This window comes from Cnephaeus nilssonii (genome assembly GCF_951640355.1).
Source record: "Cnephaeus nilssonii genome assembly, chromosome: 5".
NCBI classification, from domain to species: domain Eukaryota; kingdom Metazoa; phylum Chordata; class Mammalia; order Chiroptera; family Vespertilionidae; genus Cnephaeus; species Cnephaeus nilssonii.
This window is the reverse complement of record NC_137076.1, coordinates 50,585,032-50,605,290: the sequence shown is the minus strand read 5'-3', so window position 1 is coordinate 50,605,290 and position 20,259 is coordinate 50,585,032. Positions and strand designations below refer to the sequence as shown.

The 20,259-nt window shown below is 38.8% G+C and overlaps 1 protein-coding gene across 2 annotated transcripts; it reads right to left on the bottom strand.

Moving 5' to 3' along the window:
• Positions 1-10,920: 10,920 nt before the first annotated feature.
• Positions 10,921-20,031, bottom strand: FGG (fibrinogen gamma chain). Of its 2 annotated transcripts, XM_079772434.1 has the most exons (10): positions 19,910-20,031; positions 19,764-19,808; positions 19,385-19,568; positions 19,182-19,275; positions 17,314-17,444; positions 16,816-16,949; positions 15,694-15,878; positions 14,045-14,322; positions 11,685-11,854; positions 10,921-11,145 (listed from the first exon to the last, which is right to left on the bottom strand). In XM_079772434.1, exons 1-10 carry the CDS (start codon positions 19,985-19,987, stop codon positions 11,131-11,133), a joined length of 1,314 nt encoding a protein of 437 aa, XP_079628560.1. In that variant the 5' UTR covers positions 19,988-20,031; the 3' UTR covers positions 10,921-11,130. The 2 variants fall into 2 exon arrangements, with proteins under 2 accessions (XP_079628560.1, XP_079628559.1); XM_079772433.1 differs by lacking the exon at positions 10,921-11,145 and having other exon boundaries at positions 11,631-11,854.
• Positions 20,032-20,259: the final 228 nt, after the last annotated feature.

Here is a 20,259-nt window from a genome sequence, read left to right as displayed (position 1 = left end):
TTAAACCTGCAGGAGATTCGATTAATCATTATCTCCGTCCTGTTTGGACGGTCAACATGCATTCTACATTCCTTGCTTCTTCTCCAAGGTTGGTGTCCCAGAAGTTCTTGCTCAATTCCCCCACGCTTGTTTGCTTCCCATAAGCTGTTGCAAAGGCAGCAACAGAGACGGGCAGATCCCACATTCCAGGAACAAGGTGGCTTTGGAAATCCAGAGGGGAACATAGGAGAACATACCGAACTTGAGTACTTGAAGGAATATGGAGGCATGCTAGCTGTAGATGTTCCACTGTGAAACAGAGATTTGACAAACGATATTTCACTTTATGTAGATAAAAAATGACTAAAGGCCTCCTAAAAACTTACCTTGAACAGATAATTTTTCTCTATCCAAAATGGTTACAACAGCAGCCTCTGACTCCAATCATTCTAGGTTCATTATCCCAGCTACAGCATTTCCCAGTTCTGAGCTTCTGGACACATTACTTTATTTCTTTACTAGAGGCCCGGTGCACAGATTCGTGCACCAGTGGGGACCCTCAGCCTGGCCTGCGGGGACCGGACTGAAACCGGTCTGAGAATTGACCCGACTGAGAATTGACCCGACTGAGAAATTGACATATTTTATTGGTCTTTATATCCCCACCCCCAAAAGGTGTGGGTCCTCATTTGAGCAAAAAAAGTGTAGGTGGGTTCCACAGTTGTGAAGCTGACCCACTGCCTCAGCCTCCACAGGCATGTGAATCTTGCTACAAATGGATGAGGACCCAGGTTCAAGGCAGAGCTCTCCTTCACTGCTTGATATATGGAAGGCTCTTGGTCTGATCAAGGTCAGCCCTTCTGTGGTTTCCTTGGATTTCCAGAGGCCGCTGCAGAGCTCAGTGGGAGACCGAGAGCCCCATGCAGGTTCAGCAGGGCAATGACGCCATGGGAAGCTGAGTCACACTTGTCTACAGTGGCTGAACCGGCAACCTGTCAGGCATGGGTAGGACTTTCAGGCTTCACTTCCTCATGTTTTCCTCTGCCCGCAGGAAGTGCCCTTCTTGGGAGGTGAACATGTATATGGCAGAAGTCCCCAGAGTGTAACCTGGGAGACTTCAGGTGATTTTGTTGGACATAATCTGATTGCAAGTAAATTAACAGGAAAACATTCTGATTAAATCCCACCACTCTGGTGCCATGTCAGGGCATTTCCAAGGTACCACCTGAGGGCATCATCCTTGCTGTTCCATCGTTCTCTCAAGTATCAGCATATCTCACTTCCTCCGGGGCTCTGTTCAGATGGCACCTCCTCAGATAGGCCATCCTTGACCACTCTATCCAAAGAGCAGCCACCCTCAGGTGCTATTCCATTAGCCTGGTACTTTGTCACTGCTGGACAATAGCTATTTGGGAAGTTATTTGTTTATCTCATGTCTCCCGCCACTAAGCTTAATGAAACCACAGCATACTCTCTAGTCCAATGCCGGGCAAGCATGTACTAATAAATATGACAATATTTATTTTGCAAGGCATTACATGTGGGATATACACATTATGAGCCCCAAGAAGGGTAGCTTTCATTGTTCCTGGAATGTGTCCCAATGCCCCAAAATAGAAAGTTCCCATGTTAGCGCTCCAGGGCCGGAATTCCCTTACCAGGCACTTGGGTTGGGCATTCTCTTGGCTGGCACTGCCCTGAGCCCCAGATTGGTCTCTCCACCCCTTGAACAAGCTATGTTACCAGCTATGGGAAGGCAGGTTTTATTTAGACAGAAAGCCATGCAGATGAACAGGCAACAAATAATACCAGGAGTATCATTTTTAAAAGCCTGTGACAATTAGGATATTTTTTACAAATGGAAAAATAATTTGAGCAATTTCCAGTTTCTTAAATCACAAGCTCTGCATTTTTCTCAGAGGGGCCTATATCTTATTTCCTTTGCCCTAATGAAAAGGATGTTTGATTTATTTGTCCTTTTGAAATTAATATGACGTTTCACACATTGTAAATTTTTAGATGCAGGGATTCCTGCATTTATTAGCCCATCACAGCTGGCAGAACTGGAATCGTTTTCATTTGTATGGTGTATAATGTGTGCAAAAAGACTAGAAATTCTATAGCTGTCAATATGTTTCAGTTTTAACCTGTATCTACCCATGGAAACTTACACATGAAGAGTAAAATACGTGTCAGTCATCTAAATATCTCCCATCGTGTAAACATAACTTAAAAATACAGACAAATAAAAAATAAACAAAACCCCTCAGCTTTTTTTTTGAATGGGGTATTTGTCCTTTCCTGGGGCATACATCCCAGGGCAGTAAAGGAGCATCCTTTTCTTTACCGATGGATTTTACACGTATTAAATTCTGAGAGTTTAATTCCTCATCCTTTCATTTAAATGTAACAACTATTTATTGTGTTCACTAATTGTCAGTCTTGCATGCTACGTTCTTGAGATTGAAAGAAATAATGTACAATCTTGTACCTTCAAGTTGCTTACAATTGGTGAACAAAACAAGTGCATATACAACAAAGAAGTTAAACCATAGGAAATTTACGATTTTTGTAGATCAAAATGATGAATAGCTACAATTTCGTAAGTTTTAAACTAATCCAAAACAAGGAGAAAACTTCTGTGAGGTATATTCAAAGTACTGTTAGAACACAGAGCAGGGCATGACATATCAGTTCTACATTGTTTTCTGTTACATTTTGTGTAAAATATTCCTTAAATATCAGATTTAATTCTGGCCCCCCAAAATGCAAGAGTCTCCTGAAAGGTATTTATTGTGTCTTCTAGCATAAAAATTGATATGAGTATGTTCATTTCTTATTGCCCTAATAACAAGAAGATAATGGTACTTTGACAGGAAATATTTTGGTACAGTGTATTAAATGCACAATTGGAAAATACTAAAATTAATTAAAGTTTGAAATGCATGAATTATAAAAATTTAGACGATTCTGGCACACACAATATACTCTTTCAGGGCCTTTGCCTCAGGTTTGTACAGCAGTCACTGGCCTCTGAAGGACTAACTGGAACACATTGGGAAGGCTACTGAGTTTTGTCTTATTTTCTCTACTGGTGTCCTGCATTTCAAGGGTGTTGTAAAAGTTTGTTATTAACCAAACTGCTTCCTGTGAAAGATGAATGAGCTCACATGATGATCTATGCAAGAGCAACCTTTATTCTCAGACCTCATCACTACCCAGATTCCAGATGGTTGTACTGGAAGTTATAGTGTAGAGAGAAGATGAGAGTTTCCTAAAATACACAGAAATGATTGTTAACTGTACTAATGCATGAATTTTTCTTGATCTTGTTTGATTCTGTCACACTGCATTTCTCTTTAGGTCTTTATTTAGGAAATAAATCTATTTTATTTCTTATAATTGAGCTGTGCCCAGACTAATGGTCATTTAATTTAATAAGTTTTTAGTATTTTTGAAATTAAGTTCTAGATTTTCCAATAATATAATAATCATTCTCTTTTGCTGTCTGTGAATAATTTTCATGTTTAATCAAGCTTCCACTAAGTAATCATGAGTGTATGAGAGAGACAGAGAGACAGACAGAGAGAGAGAGAGAGAGAGAGAGAGAGAGATGGGTGATAGTTAGGTCCCACCCACTCCTTTATTTATTTTTATTTTAACTGTATTATCAATTAAATAATTCAGTTTTCAAGCTAAATTAATTTTACTTATACTGTGCTTTACTAAATTTAACTAGATTTATCATTTTTTGCATTGAACATTTATTAAAATATAAATGCTATTTTTGAAAAGTAAAATCATTATATAGTTGGATAGCCAATTGATGTATTAATATTTACAACATGGATTCATTCTAACACCATACATCTTATATGCATTAAATTTGGTACACTTCTCGGCTGTTCATGTGGTTCTTCTATTAAAGATTAGAAAACGAAGCCTATCAGTTGCTACCAAATTAATAGTGATGTATTGAGATATGGGGAAATAGCATCTATAAGATACTTAGCCTTTCCACAGCAAGGAATTATACGAAAAGTATGGGGTAATTTAATTACCAAGATCCATTTAATTCTCTGTGATTCTTACGGGAACCTATTTTTAATGCACTGTTCTATAGTAAAATCCAGGCAACTTATAGAAGGCATTTGGGTAAAATTCTGCTTAGATGAAATTCAATAAGAAGTTATGGAGAGTAACAGCAGAAAAACCCAAATTGAGGGTATTCTATAAACTACTCGACCAGTGTACCAGAATATACTCCTCTAAACAGGTCATGCAGAACAAGGAAGACTAATAAACTGTTACCAAAACTAAGGAGATGTGATAACTAAATGTAACATATCCTGGATGGGATCCTGGAATAGAGAAAAGACATTAGTGTAAAGACTGGTAAAAATCTGAGTAAAGTGTGGAACTTAAAAAATAGTAATTAGCCAAAACCGGTGTGGCTCAGTGGATAGAGCGTCGGCCTGTGGACTGAAAGGTCCCGGGTTCGATTCCGGTCAAGGGCATGTACCTTGGTGGCGGGCACATCCCCAGTAGGGGGCGTGCAGGAGGCAGCTGATCAATGTTTCTCTCTCATCGATATTTCTAACTCTCTGTCCCTCTCTCTTCCTCTGTAAAAAATCAATAAAATATATATATATAAAAATAGTAATTATTAGAGTTGGTTTCTTAGTCTTGACAAAAGAACCACGGTGATGTACGATGCTAACAATTAGAGGAAACTAGGTGGTGGGTATAGGAAACTCTCTATAGCATCTTTAAAATTTTGCTGCAGATAAAAAAAATTATTTCAAAATGGAAAGTTTATTTAAAAACACAGACAATATTAATGTTTTAAAACTGTATTTCCAAACTTAACCAACATTGGTTTCAAACCCCATATAGAAATGCCTATCTAAACAGCAAAAATCAATTCAATGTTGTTTTGTTTCTTTGTGTCTGGAGCAATTTCATATGCTATGTCATTTGACCCATGCCATAGCTTTGTGATGTAAAAAGAGACCAAATTCAGAAGAAAAACATTTCTAGTCCAAGGTTTCTTAAATGTGTGTGTTTTTAAATCACACTTTAACTATTTTCCCCTGAAGATTTAAAAGAGGCCACTTTCAACACAGAACGCAACCTGCCTACTCTGTTTATTTCAGGAGAGTCAACATTCAAAGTTATCTAGGGAGGGTTCCCATTTACCTTAGGTCACTTGTGTTTTTGAAGTTACCAGTAGATGAAAACCTAGATGAGGAACTGGGAAATGAGAGTGAGGGACATGGATAATGGATTTTCATTTGGGAAACACATTTTTGATCCAATTGCAGACTTGATTATATGCCATGATCCTGAATTCTTCTGTCACTCAAATATTTCCCAATGAAACTGAGATGAGTAAGAGCTTGAAATTGTGCCAGCCAGCCTTCCCGAAAGGCTTTTAAACCTGATATGAAGGAGTGTTTACAGGGCAATGATCAAATCTATTTTTAAAAAATGTTTTCACTGATTTTGAGAGAATGGGGAGAAAGGATAGAGGGATAGAAACACTGATGAGAGAGAATCATTGATTGACTGCCTCCTGCACTGCCCGTACTGGAGACTGAGCCCCCAACCTGGGCATGTGCCCTGACCTCCTGGTACGTAGGTTGACACTCAACCACTGGGCCAACTTGGCCAGGCAATCAAACATTTTTTTAAAATATATATATATTATTGATTTATTTTTTATAGAGAGGAAGGGAGAGGGATAGAGAGTTAGAAACATCGATGAGAGAGAAACATCGATCAGCTGCCTCCTACACACCCCCTACTGGGGATGCGCCCACAACCAAGGTACATGCCCTTGACCGGAATCGAACCTGGGATGCTTCAGTCCACAAGCCGGCGCTCTATCCACTGAGCCAAACTGGTTAGGGCTCAAACATATTTTTAATGTTCATAATTGACTATGACTACAGAACATTTGGGTCAAAAATCACGTTTACAAGGCCAATAAGTATCTGTCCATCTTTGTTCATTTTCCTTCTTAGAAGAAAATCTTAATAGTCTTCTGTTATGTAGATAATTATTGGAAACTGATTATGATTATATACACTTTTATGGAATCAATTAATTCTGATCATTTCTCTGTCCCAAAATAATTTGTGAAATGTCTCTCTGTCAAGAATTAATATAATCCAGTTTATGCTCTCTGACCATAATGTAATAAATTTAGATATTAATTACAAATAGTTTTAAGAGTTACAAGTTTTGGAACCAAATGATAGTCACTTTAAAATCCTTGGTTTAAAAAGAAATCAAGAAAAATTATAAAGTACTCAGATTGTGGATAGTGCTGAGTGCAAAAGTAAGTATAATGAAGACCTTAACAGTGCTTCTCAAAGTATTTGTGGTAAAGGACTAATTTTATTAAATTTCTAATCAATCACAGTACTATCCTATCTAATAAAGAGGGAATATGCTAATTGACCCTCATACCATCACAAAGATGGCAGCACCCACAGCCAGTAAGGAGGGAATATGCTAATTGACTACCATACCCTCAAAGATGGTGGTGCCCACAGCCATACAATGGCTTCACCCAGTCCCCTCATCCCCGCTGGGGCACCTGCCTCCAGAGTCCCCCAGTCCCCTCAGCCCCCCAGCCACCCAGGGCCAGCTTGAGGTACAGGCAAACCTCAGATGGCAGCTGCCCAGCTGCCAAGGCTGGCCTGAGGTGCAGGCAAGCCTTGGATGGTGGCTGCCCAGCCTCCCAGGTCTGCCCAAGGCTCAGGTAACCAGGGCCGGCAGAGGCTTGCACTGCAGGCAGTGGCAGCAGCAGAGGTGTGATGGGTTGTTGCCTTCCCCTGATTGCCGGGTTGCCTCCCTCCCTTGAGGGCTCCCAGACTGTGAGAGGGTGCAGGCTGGGCTGAGGGACCCCCCCATCCAGTGCATGAATTTTCATGCTCTGGGCCTCTAATTATAGTTAATTATTAGAAAAATAAACTTAAAAATTATATACAAAATATAAGCCCAAATGTTATTACTGGGTTCCAAAGACAATTTAAGAAAAATCTTCCTACATAGTTATTTTCTATTATTTCTTTTTCCTTAACACTGGAGGCCCGATGCATCAAGATTCATGCAAGAATGGGCCTTCCTTCCCCTGACTGCCGGCACTGCCTTCGCTCCGGCAGGAGCCACCTTTTTGCTCTGGCCTGGAGCTGCCTTTCTGCCTTCCCACACTGCCCAGAGGCCCAGAGTGGCTGGGGTGGTGCGGAACACCTGCATCCCGCCCCAATCCCAGCCACTTGGCGCCTGTGTATGCAAATTAACCCACCATCTTTGTTGGGTTGATTTGCATACTCACTCCTGGTTGGCTGGTGGGCATCACAAAGGTATGGTGAATTTGCACCTTATTCTTTTATTAGTGTAGATAGACCAGTAACAAAGAATTTGAGGACAAGCATTCTGAGTAATACTGATTTATTGCACAATGTCATTTATATAATTTTAAAATACATAGCTCAAAAGAAAAATCTATGATTTGTAAAAATGCATACAAATAAAGAAACACACATCAAATCTATCGGAATAATAGTTTATTATGGAAAGAACAGGAAGAAATGTAAGTTTGAATGAAAAAGAATCAATCAAAAGAATAACTGAGTACAGATGAATGACAATGATGTATTAGGAGTATGGCTAACTCAACATTTATGTCTGAGGGATGGACACACACACACACACACACACACACACAAACAAAGAGAGAGAGAAAGAGAGAGAGAGAGAGAGAGAGAGAGAGAGAGAGAGCATAAAGTTATATGAAAGTCTTTCCTATACTCTTGGTCTCTTTCGCACTAACTCGTTATTTTCCATCTACTTTAATTCATCTGATTATCATTAATTCTTTTCTCCCCTCCTTTTCTGAGCTACATCAAACCAATAAGAAATCATCAGGTAGATATATTTTCCTCAGGATTAAATGTATACTTTGTTTTCCACTCGTATCATCTTAATACACCAAAGATACCTACTGTAAATGCCTTGGCTAGTTTACACTGGTTAGAGTCAGGGTCTATAAATTTTAGATCTTGTAAAGATCTCAAATATGTTGTCTATATTTACATTTCTTCATTTCCCACTCATTTTCAACCCACCCACAGATTTGAAATAGTGTCTTTATATTGTAACCACTAAACAGAAGGAGGACTGAAAATAAAAAAAGCTATAACACTTTCAGAGGTATATTTGAAAATCTTGACATTTGTCCAATGAAGGATTACTCCTGTCTGGTGATTAAAGGACTCTGCCCTGTAGCTTCATGACCTGAAGCCATGGTATCCGTACATCTGTACCAGTTCCCTCCTTTTTGGAAGCTTCCCTCTGTAGGTTTTTTTAAGTATATAACTGCACATACTGTTTTGTACTCAGCTTGCCTATTTGCACTCAGCAGTGACTGGAGGGTTTTTTTATGCCAAGAAAGTAAAAGGAAGGGCTGAATAAGGTTATTTGTGATTTGAGCTGTGAAGAAAAATAATCTATGTTTCTGAGAGCCCAAACTCTTTGTTTCACTTAAAAGTGGATTTCTAAAAGTTGGTTTATCAAAATAATCATTTCAATTCCCATTTTACTTATGGAGACATGATCCACTTACATTTGGATGTATATCTCATGCTTTAATTCTTAAACTGTAGCCCTTCAATGTTTAGCAATAACTAAACAAGTAGAATTCTGAATTTCACCTGTTTTTCTTTACCTCATTGGGTTTTTAAACTAACTACAAAATTAATATATATTCATGATAGCAAGTCAAGCGGAGTAGGGTGTATAAAGAGAAAGTTAGAAGGCCTTCCTTACCAGTTCAATGTGGATTACCCAACATGCAAACCAAATATGTACTCAGGACACCAACAAAAACAGGGGATTCCAAAGTGTTTTTGGAAAGTGTTATAACTGATATTTTAGAAGGAGCATTGGACAAGTGACCTCATTGGGGGGGGGGGGGGGGGAGGGGAGAGAGAAACTTTTAGATTCATTTATATTTATTTTGTATTAAGTATTTTTATTAAATTTTACATTATACATTGGGTGGGGGAGAACAAATATGTACAAATAATGCATAAGTGTCAAAATTATGGTTTGTTTAAAATGTATATGCACATACACTTTTTATTTTATTTTATTTTAATATATTTTTATTGATTTTTTACAGAGAGGAAGGGAGAGGGCTAGAGAGTTAGAAACATTGATGAGAGAGAAGCATCGATCAGCTGCCTCCTGCACACCCCCCAGTGGGGGTGTGCTCACAACCAAGGTATATGCCCTTGACCGGAATCGAACCTGGGACCCTTCAGTCCGCAGTCCGATGCTCTATCCACTGAGCAAAACTGGCCAGGGCCACATACACTTTTTATATCATCATTGTAGAATTATTTTTCACCTTAAAATTTCACTTATTACTTTGTAAATGTTTCCATGTTCATGCTGAGATTTAATGCATATTATGTAATCATTGTTTTCTATTCCATTGTACTAATGAACTAACTTGCTTATGCATTCTTCTACTGCTAAATAATTTCTAAATTTCCCACTGTTAAGTATAGGGCTATCTTCATATTTCTGAGATCTTATAAATGGTCTTTTCTTTTTCAAAAATAATTTTCTTGGCCTAATTCACTGGCATGGTATTTTTGCATCAAAACTTATTTATATAACTTTTCCTGCCTATGATCGAATTTCTCACCTAAAGGAGTTTGCAGGGTAGAGTATGCATTCTGAGTTTAGAAGTAGTTCGAAGCATGACAAGGTCGGGGCAGGCAAGGTTAGAGGCACTGTGGGGGACAGGAAGAGGTGATGACCTAACCTGGCAAGAGATGTTGTATATCCCATTTAGAATGTGGCAGTGTGTGTGTGTGTGTGTGTGTGTGTGTGTGTGTGTGTATAAAAGGAAATGAATATAATAAATATTTAGGAGGTGGATTTAACAGGCTTAATGACCAGGGGAGGGAGGACTAAGGAAGACAAGAGGATGAGTTTTTTGTTGTTGTTGTTGTTGTTTGTTTTTGGAACTTGAGACCTGGATAGAATAGAGCAGGTTTGGAAGAGAGGAAAATACTATGGTGCACTATGTCCCCCATACCCAGCACAGTGGCTAGTACAACAGCAGCATTCAATAAATGTTAGCTGCATGAATGTTTCATGGACACATGAATTAATGAGTGCTGCAAATAATGAATAAGCATTCCTATTTCCCAAAGCCCCACGAGTACCTGGTTGTCTCTTTCCTGTTTTTATTTCAACAGGATATTTTGAAATCAGGACTCATGAGAACAAGGAAGTAAGAGGATTAGGAAAGAAATTGTGGAAGAGAATCCAAAGCTAAAACTCAGGATTTCAGAACAACCTGATCCTCCCCTCCTAGAATTAATCAATTACTTTGCAAGGTCAATCTTATGTAGACTTAACTACTCCTTTTGGAAAGCTGGTACTCCCCAATCTCTGGCTGCTAACTCAATATCCCTAGATTCAGAATGAAGTAATGGCTCCAATCCGCTGAATCTCAGTGCTTACAGTGAGAGACTGATTTAGATTGTTCCTTAAATCTCTCTGCTCTGATTTCAAGTCCTTTCAGAAAGCCCACATCTGGTCACAGGAGTCTGGAACCAAAGGTTCTAGTGGGAGAATTCCCAAACAGCCTATGTTTCCAGCTGCGCTTTGGGGATTCTTAGTTATGTGATTGTAACTTGGGTTTACATTTTTATATCAAATTTTGTCATGTTGAGTTACTGTATTTTTCTATGTTTATCTTATAGTCCCTGGAAGGCAAAAGCCATGACTTCTATTTTTCTCATAACTCTCCAAGAGGCAGGTATAAGGTTTGGTGTAAAGTGAGGACTCAGCAACTACTGATGATTGCCCAACCATGATTACTAAATTGAAAGAAATAAGTGGCACCATGTATCTAGTCTTAGGAAACACAATGTTTATTGAAATGGCATGTAGATAAATTATCACCAGCATAAAACAGTTAGTGGAGTTTTCAACATGGGTTCTTTTTTCTCTTAAAATGAAGTATGGCTTTACAAGTCCATTGTCCCATATGAAAAATATTATATTTATCTGTTCAGATAAAGTCCTTTAAAAAAGTAAATTCACTTTTGAAATGGTCTTTTAAACGTCTCCAGCCTATGACCAAAACAAAAATATATTAAGAAGATATAATTGTCTCCATTTAAAAATAATTAAATATGAATAATTAGGGATGATACATTTGGGAAAATACTTAAGCATTTGAAATGCTAGAATTTACTCCTAATTTTAATAAAATTTACTAATTTTATTAGTATGTACTAAACTATTTAAGGCATAATTTTTAAAAATTACCAAGATAAAACAATATGTGGTCATTAAAATTTAAAAAAAATTTGACAATTATTTCATATAATACCTAGGACATATGCTAAAATGTTATCTCATCAAATAAATAAATTTTAAATAATGCAGAGTGCAGTAATTTGGGAATACAATCCAAAGTAAGTTATAATTTCCATTTAAGGTTAAATATCCTTAATATCAGACAAAATTGATAAATATGGTAACAGAAAAATGAGAAGGAACTTTCAGAAAAGTTTCTGAAACTTTGTGGGTTAATAGAAATGAAAACTTCATTCTCAGAGTAAAATGATTTATTCAGTTTCTATTTCAACATGGTGCTCTGGTCTGACCTGTTTGGATCCCCCAAGGTGGTGCTGCTGCCCTTCTCCCACGGCGAATCTGTTGAATGGAATTATCTTCATGGTGGTTTTCTTCATGGAATACCAACGAGATTTCCAGGTGGCCCAAATAATGCCATTATCATAACCATTCGGCGTAGATGCCTTTGAGTAAGTGCCACCTAAGACAAATTGGACATATCATTGCTCTTGAATTTCCTTACCTCAGAGAGTCTATAAAGAACTGCCATTATGATGGCCATTGTCACATCAAATGTGTAGTGTTATCAACTAACTGAAAATATCACTGAAAATCACTAAAATCTCAATTTATAATTATAATAAATGGGTTATTAAGCCACCTGTTACTTCTATGTTGTTCTTTCTTCTGGTCACATTCATATTTTAAATATATTCACTACTAACAGGGCTAGAATCCCGGTTTCCCCAGTTGGTGTCTCTCCCTGAGCTTAGCCATCCTGGACGCAGCTATTGTGGACCATCTTTCTTCAAGGTTAGAATGGCAGGAATCACAGTTCCTGATCAGGTGATCTCAAGTTATCTGAAAACACAATTGTCCTGGAAAGTATGAGGGACTTCAGAAAATAGTCTGGAATGTTATTTCACATCTCCATTATAAAGTGGAGATTAAGTTGATTTGCCTTCTCCTTGTCCATAAACACCAGTTCTCATGTAATTTCCTAAGGGAATATTTGAGTCCACTGTGTACCACAGGCTATCAACATGGCTACTCTGGGTCATATGGATCGAACAACTTCCCTGAGAATTTCTTCTAATTATATGGTTTGTGGGTGCAAAGATTAATTAGATGTTGTTTTTTTTTAATGTTGTGAAGCCTAGCTGGTGTGGTTCAGTGGTTGAGTGTTGACCTATGAAGCAGGAGGTCACAGTTCCCCAGTCAGGGCACATGCCCGGGTTGCCAGCTTGATCCCCAGTGTGGGGCATGCAGGAGGCAGCCAATCAATGATTCTATCTCATCATTGATGTTTCTGTCTCTCTCTCCCTCTCCTTTCCTCTCTGAAATCAATAAAAAATATATTTTTACAAAATGTTGTGAAGATCAAAAGGTAAATGTAAATCATTTTAAAGAGAATTTTAAGCCATCTATTGGCTAGGACAATGCCATGAGGAAGTAAGATTGCTCATCTTAATGGATCTTTTTGCATCAGTAGAGCTTTCTCACACATAACTGTTGGGTAGTAACAATAGTTAGTCAGTAAGTAAAATCAGTGTTCATAACTACCCCAGCCTGAGAGCAAACTATAGCGGGCCTTCCCCCATCCTAAAGTAAGTGTCTAGACTCATAAGCTGGACTCTTCTCTCAAGTTTCCATGGACCCCTACCCTTTCCAACAATTTCCTGCTCTTTACTCCATTCCTCCAGACACTGGCTTACTGCTCACTGGTTATATCTGATACACTGCTCAGCTGACTCAAGCTAATGTGTTAACAAGCATACGTATGGTAATGTTGGTCCATCCAGATCACATATATGCAAATTTGGAGGAGATACCATAACCCAAAATATCAACTCTGATGGTGGTAATTTCAGACACAATGACAAACCACTGGCTATTTTACAGCAGGTGGATTTCTTGTTGAGGGGCCAATCTGAGGTATAATCACAGTATTATTCAATTGTGATTTAATACCAAGAATTAAATTGGCATGAGTGAGAGAAAGAAAGGAGATTGATGCTCTTGTTAATATATGACTATTTATCTGTCCTTTATTTCGGTGTTATTTTTGCCAGTGTTATAAATATGTGATAGACCCATCCTGTTAAATATAACAACATTTTGGAAAGCATTCATGTAAGTATTTTGTCTCAACAGAAAAGTTCATTGTTTAGTATCTCTTTACCTCAGCCCTATGTTTTGGTCCTCTTGAGGATTATAGCTTATCTTGAAAAACCAAACGTGGAGTCATCAAGTCTGATGAAACCCCCCCCCCCCCCGGCAGCTTTTGAATATTTTCCTGAACCAGGAAGTTCGTTTGAAAGGCCTATGACATCTTCAGACCCGGACATGGACTTGAGATAGTTTATTCTTAGTAAAGTGTCATGTGAACTGTGACACTGTATATGTGGCACTCATTCACCTTTGACATGCTTCCAGTGTAGTGTAATTGTATTTGTTACTATATAGCTTCTTTGTGCAAATGCAATTTTTATACTGAAAACACTTCTTACTTTTATTGTAATACATTATAAATTTATTATTTAAAAATAGAACTATATAATAAGCTCCCCTAATGTAATTACTAATTATTTCTCATCCTTAAATCTATTTATGCATTTTATTAAAATATAGACTGCACACTAAGTCATATAAGTAAGGAAGAAAGCCATACCTTGGTAATACATTCCATTGAGATGGCCAGCATGACACTTGTTCATCCACCAGCCAGATCCATCCTGTTCGGCACAGTTACCGTCAAACTTATCATTGTCATTGTCCCAGGTACTGAACTGCATGCCATTGTGGGATGTGAAAAACTTATCACTAGGATCATCGCCAAAATCATAGCCATCAAAGGCATCTCCAGCATCTCCACCGATGAAGTAGGCATACTTCAGGCGGTATTTGTCAGCTTCATTTCCCACACTGAACATGGCATAATCTGCAGTACTATAAAGAAATAGAGATATCATATCTTGAGCCTCAATAGGGATCTCAGAAGGTACTTCTCCTATAAAACAGTCGTTTGCTTCTTAAGTCTCAAATGTGTTCATTGAATGAACTCTTCTGCAAATTTGGTAAGAGGCAATGGCTGTATGAACCAATTCAGTGCTTGTCAGCACCACCCAGGATGGGTCTAGAAGCCTTCATAGCATCTCAATGAAAACTAAAAACTTCAGCCATTTTAATGCTTTTTACCGATAGGATCCTAATATCAAACCCAGATGTGTGGATGAATCTGATTGATTTTATATTTTCACTTTTATCTAAATGGTTAGCATTGTTCACAGTCATCAGAAACCACAGTAATTAGCTGACAGTGAGTGGCCGTCAATGCACCAAAGGAGCTACACCCCCTTTAGCTGTTCAATCTGAAGAGTGAGGTCCTAAAGGGATTTTTCTTTCCTAAGGCAATGTGGTAGTAGCAATAAGGTTGGCTTCCTAGAGCATCACATGAAAGAAGTGGTCCCTGTGTGGCCCACAAAACATGAGCTGGGGGATCAGAGAGAAGTTCTCCCCTGGAAAAAAATATGAATGAGGGCCAGAATTCTATTGAGTGCATGGAAGAATGAGCCTTAGTATATGAACAGAGATTTCCAGAAAATCACTGATCTCTGGTGCTTTCGAAACTGGAGATATTCTCATAGGAGCAAATCTACTGACTATGGTACTTTCTGGGTGAAAATTAAATAAATAAAAATACATGTTTGGATACAAAACATATTTCATTATTTCATAGACATAAAAAGAGGGTTGGATATTTTTCTGAATTTTAATTAGGTGTACAATGCTCAAAGCCCCCAGATAGCTCTGAGCATAGAGGGGCTCTATCTCACCAAAGGAGCTGGCTGATTTAATTTCAGCCAGGAAATCTGAAGAGGCTGGATTGGCTTTCAACCAGGATAGTCTTAAAAAGATGATCTGTAGAGTCAGAATACCTTAGTTCAAATCCAACCTTTACCATATGCCAGCAATGTGACCTTGGGAAAGTTAATCTGGAATGAACAATCTTACCTGCCTCGTAAAAGAGTTACTAGGACTAGATTAAATTATAATTTCATTCTCGATTTCTGATAAATATTAAATGCTCAGGAAATATCAGCAATGATTCTGTTTGGTTCCAAGGTAAGTAGATTTTACCAAAATACTCAGATCCAGCCTGGATAGGACCCATCTCTTTGGGCTGCCCAAGAACCAGATTGACTTGTGGAGGAAATGGCTGGGTGTGTTCTTTGCATTTGTTAAGCTCTCTTTGCCATTGGTCTGTTGATGGTTGGAAAGTGCACATTCCAGACAACAAGACGTCTCTTCTAAACGTACCTGATTCTGCCACTCCAGTCCTCTAACTCCACTCTTAATACATATGGGATGGCAGACTGTGTGCTTATCAGATGAATCTTCTCATTCCCCAGCCAAAATTCCGTGGTGCCCGTAGGAGACAGATGTCCAAACCCTTCTTTGTATTGGATCCAGTTTCTCTTGAAATCCTCGCTGCCATCAAGCCTCTAATTACACAAATGCACAGGCAAAAGGAGAGAACAGGTTATCAGTGTGCATAAAGAAAATGTTATAAACATTTGTTGAAAATACGGAGGCTATGATGCTAGCATTTACTAACTAGATGACCTTGGTCAAGCTGCCTCGGTTTCCTGATCTGTCAAATAAGAAGAATGATGCTTACTTCTAGGGTTACTGCAGGGATTACATGAGAGAATGTGAGAGAAATACTTAAAGAGTGCAGGGCACACTTCTAAAATTAGTGGTAGTTTTTTAAAAGACATCTAGAGGACTTCAGAACTCCAGCCCGACACTGCTGATTCTTGTACTGATGGTGGAAAGGTCAACTCATTGCTCAGTCTGTCTGCCAACCAGCACTTCCATCCCCCATGCCCTCTGAGCGCCCCCTGCAGGGTTACTTGTAAAGGTGGTCAGAGGTAAACAGAGAAAAGGATTCTGCAGCAACTGCCAGGGACTGGCAGAGAGGAAACAAAGGCCTTGGAACAGCCCACCTGAGTCCTCTGTGGGACTTTATCTTTTTATGACTGGAAGCTGTGGGTCTTGCTCTAACTGATGAACCAAGGCCCTTCCAGATTTCTGTGGGGCTTTTTGTCACTATGATTCTGTGGCTACGTGCTATTGCATGTCGACAATGGCAGGGCCAGCACAGTATACGGTCAGAGCACAGACTCTGAAATAAGACTGCCTGGCTTCAAATCCTGACTCTGTTACTTACTAGTTAGTTATGTGATCTTGGGTAAGTTGCTTTACCTCTTGTGCCTAAGTTTCCTCCTCTGTAAATAGAGGTAATAATTGGACCCCCCCCCCCCCCTCCACAGGGAAGTTGTGAGGATTCACTGAGTTGATGTGCTTAGAAAAGTATCCAACCTAAGGCAGATGCTTATTTGAATGTTTATTAAACACACAGGGAAACGGGAGAAATACCTTCTGAAGCACAGTCCATCCATTTCCATTTTTTTCAATTTCACAGTAGACTAGGAACTGCTGCTGAGTTGTCAGAGGTTTGATAAAGTAAAGCCCACTCTCTTTGCCTCCCTTATTGGCAACATCTTGACAATCTGAAGAAGAAGAAGAAGAAGAAGAAGAAGAAGAAGAAGAAGAAGAAGAAGAAGAAGAAGAAGAAGAAGAAGAAGAAGAAGAAGAAGAAGTTTATGTTATGGTCTTAAATCAAGGTAAAACTGTTCCAGCCTTGAACATGAGCTTTTAGCAAGTTGCAAACTATTCATTTCCCACTAAGCATTTTCTTGCTTCTCACATCGTCATTCCTTTCAAACTATTTTTAGCTACTCAAGCAAAGTCAAAGCAATTGGATACAATTAGACTCAAAGGCTAAGCACCTGCAAAATTATTCCTATACATTCTAAAAGATGAAATCTCTTTTGCTTAATATATTAACCACCCCCCCATCAAAGTGTCACTTACCTCTCCCTGTGATATCATGTATTTTGACTGTGTCTTTGCAAGGCTCTTGACACTTTGCTTCAAGCTGTTCTACTTTCTGTTTTAAGGTAGCGATCTTCTGATTATTTGAATTATATATGTCCTTCAAAAACCTACAAGCGGAATAATAAGATAATAGAGCACACCCTTCAGAAGTGTAATTTTGTATTTTCATTTAAAAATACTACTACCTTATCTTTTTGAGAATTACTTCCTGATAAATGACTCCATTTCTTGGGAAAACTGTAAAATCCTGCTACTTAATTGAGGTGAATTAAAATTCTGAGCTTTCTGGAAAAGAAAATAATAAAGTTCTTGTCCATAAGCAATGCCATTGTCATTAAACAGTGGCCATTCTGATTTTTACCATCTGTATCAAGGGCAGCAGATAACGACCTAACGGACTGAAGAGCCTGGTTGATGGGAGGACTGTCTGATGATCATTCTTAGGACTGGATATTCTTAGGGAAGAAAAGGCTCCGTTCAGGGATTCACATGTGATGGATTATGCTTTCCAGTGTGGACCCACTGAGGACTATTTGAGGTCTACAATCTATAACTTACATGGAGAAAGTATCTGGGGCATTATCTTACATATAAGAGAACAACAGACACTTCCTGACCTTCTCAATGTTTCTATTTACAGATCTTTGGGAAAAGGCTAGGGGGAGTAAAAAACAAGCAAACTGCCTTTGTAGTTTTCCACAGGGTTGTTTGTACATATTCAGGAATGGTAGAACACGGTCTACAATGCACAGACTGGTGTATCTTTTGGTGAAGAAAGATAGAAAAAGTACCTGACCACTCTTTTTCTTTACTCCACCTTAGAAAATTCCTGCACAATAGTCTCTTTAACTTCAATGATGGGCAATAACAATGTAACTTACAAATTATACAACAACAGTAATTATGGCCCTCTGGTAACAGAAAGAGGAGAAATCCCTCCTGCCCACTTCTCCCTCGCCACCGTTTATCACTACTTTTTATGCTGCTTTGAACACAGTTTAGTAAAAAAAAAAAAAAAAAAAAAAAAAAAAAATTGAGGAAAACAACTAAAACTGTATCTGAGATCCTGAGTTCAGGAGGTTAATGAGTTCCTGGGAAGTTATTAATAGAGACATTTTACCTTCAAGGGAAGGGAGGAGAGAACATAATTGCACATTCACTGTGCCATGATCAGCACGTAGCTTTATAATGTTTCTTACACGTAGTCTCTTAACCTTCCTATACTCTTCTTCCTATGCCTCTGCTTGCTAATACCTCCCACCAATTTGTTGACAATCTTATAAAGAGATTTTTAGTTTCCATACCCAAATTCCCATTTGAATTTGTGGTGTAAGACAAACAGGGATGGGGGAACATTTTCATAAATATGGTCATAGCAGTATTTGAAGACATCTAGAACACCTTTCTCCCACATGATTATTAAAAAGCAATTATAACCCAATGCAATACATATTGCACTCAAGATGCTATCTCCACTGAGTTCCAGATGGTCAGGCATAATGACAATTAAATATTAAAAGTGGGGGAAAAGTTAATTCCACTGAAGTTTGCAATATTAAGTAAAAACTAAATCACTCTTGGAGAGTAAGTTAAAACGAAAATGCACCCTGGCTGGTGTAGCTCAGTGGTTACAGTGTCAGCTTGCGCACAGAAGGGTTTCAGGTTTGATCCCCAGCCCTGGTTGGGGTGTGTGTGGGAGGCAACCAACCAATGTGTCTCTCTCACATTGATGTTTCTCTCTCTCTCTTTTCCCCCTTCCTCCCTCCCTTCCACTCTCTCTAAAGAGCAATTGAAAAAAATATCCTTGGGCGAGGATTAACAACAACAACAACAAAAATGCTTACCGAATATTTGACTCATGTGATATAATCAATGCTTCGAATTTCATAATATCTTCCAACATTTTCTTAGACTCCTTAGTCGCAGCTTCTATCCTACCTGTAATATGAGATCAGAGACAGAAATGTTTAGGCAAATGGAGCCAGTGAAACAACAGCAAAAGAACTTTACAAATTACCTTCTCAGTCAGTGGTATTTAGTTCCTCACCTGGCTGCGGTGGGCCATCAGGATTATAGATGCGCTGGATCGATTTGATCAGTTCTTTGGCTTCTGATGTTTTGTTTTCAACTTGACCTAAGGTGTCTTCCAAAGACTGTAGATCATGGTCTACTTCTGTTTGGTAATTACCCAGGAAATCTGCGATGCCACATGTAGTCGGGCAATAACTACCCTGAAAACACAACAACAGGGTCATTTAAAATCTTGATGAACGCTACACTTAAAAATCTATGAATAAAAATAGGTAAAAGCTAGACTATGTTAAAAAACAGAGTTTAAAATGCCAAATAATGTTTGTGAGAGAATTCCTTTTATTCCTCTGCCTCTGCAGTCTACATACAGCAAGAAAAACATAAAAACTACTTACAAATCTTTGATCTAAGATGCAGCAGTTGTCTCTGGTGGCAACATACTAGAGGAGAAAAATACAGACATGTCACTAGTTTGTCATATGTTTTCTTACTTTTCAGCTTTCCATGCAAAATAAATATGTCTGTGGAGAAGCATACTTACTGCTAGGCATGTTGAAGAGAGGAATAAAAGAGTGTAGGAGTAGAGAATTAAACTCCGGGGGTGCGAGGACCAACGCATGATGTCAGGGAGCCCTGCGAGTATCAGCACTGTGACCTCTCGGACTTCAGCAGTCCCTTTATGTAAGCTCTGAGGATGGCCAGGACGGCCTGCCAGTGGCTGCAGCTGATCACGGGACCTTCTTCCCGGAAGGTGGGGGACGCCTTTCCTGTCTCTTTTCCCCCTCATCCTGGCCCCCAACCGATGTTCAATCAGGTTCCCAGATTTTACACACAGGTTTAAGCTCCTCCTTTTGGCCCAGCTTAACCTTTCTCCTCTGCAGCCAATCCATC

What these genes read in the sequence shown, in the direction of transcription:
- FGG (XM_079772433.1), bottom strand. Translation starts at nt 19,987, where the DNA reads ATGCGTTGGTCCTCGCACCCCCGGAGTTTAATTCTCTACTCCTACACT. An exon ending in TCTCTTCAACATGCCTAGCA is followed by an intron (nt 19,809 to 19,909) that starts GTAAGTATGCTT and finishes TTTCTCCTCTAG; the next exon opens with TATGTTGCCACCAGAGACAA. An exon ending in TGATGGCCCACCGCAGCCAG is followed by an intron (nt 19,276 to 19,384) that starts GTGAGGAACTAA and finishes CTCATATTACAG; the next exon opens with GTAGGATAGAAGCTGCGACT.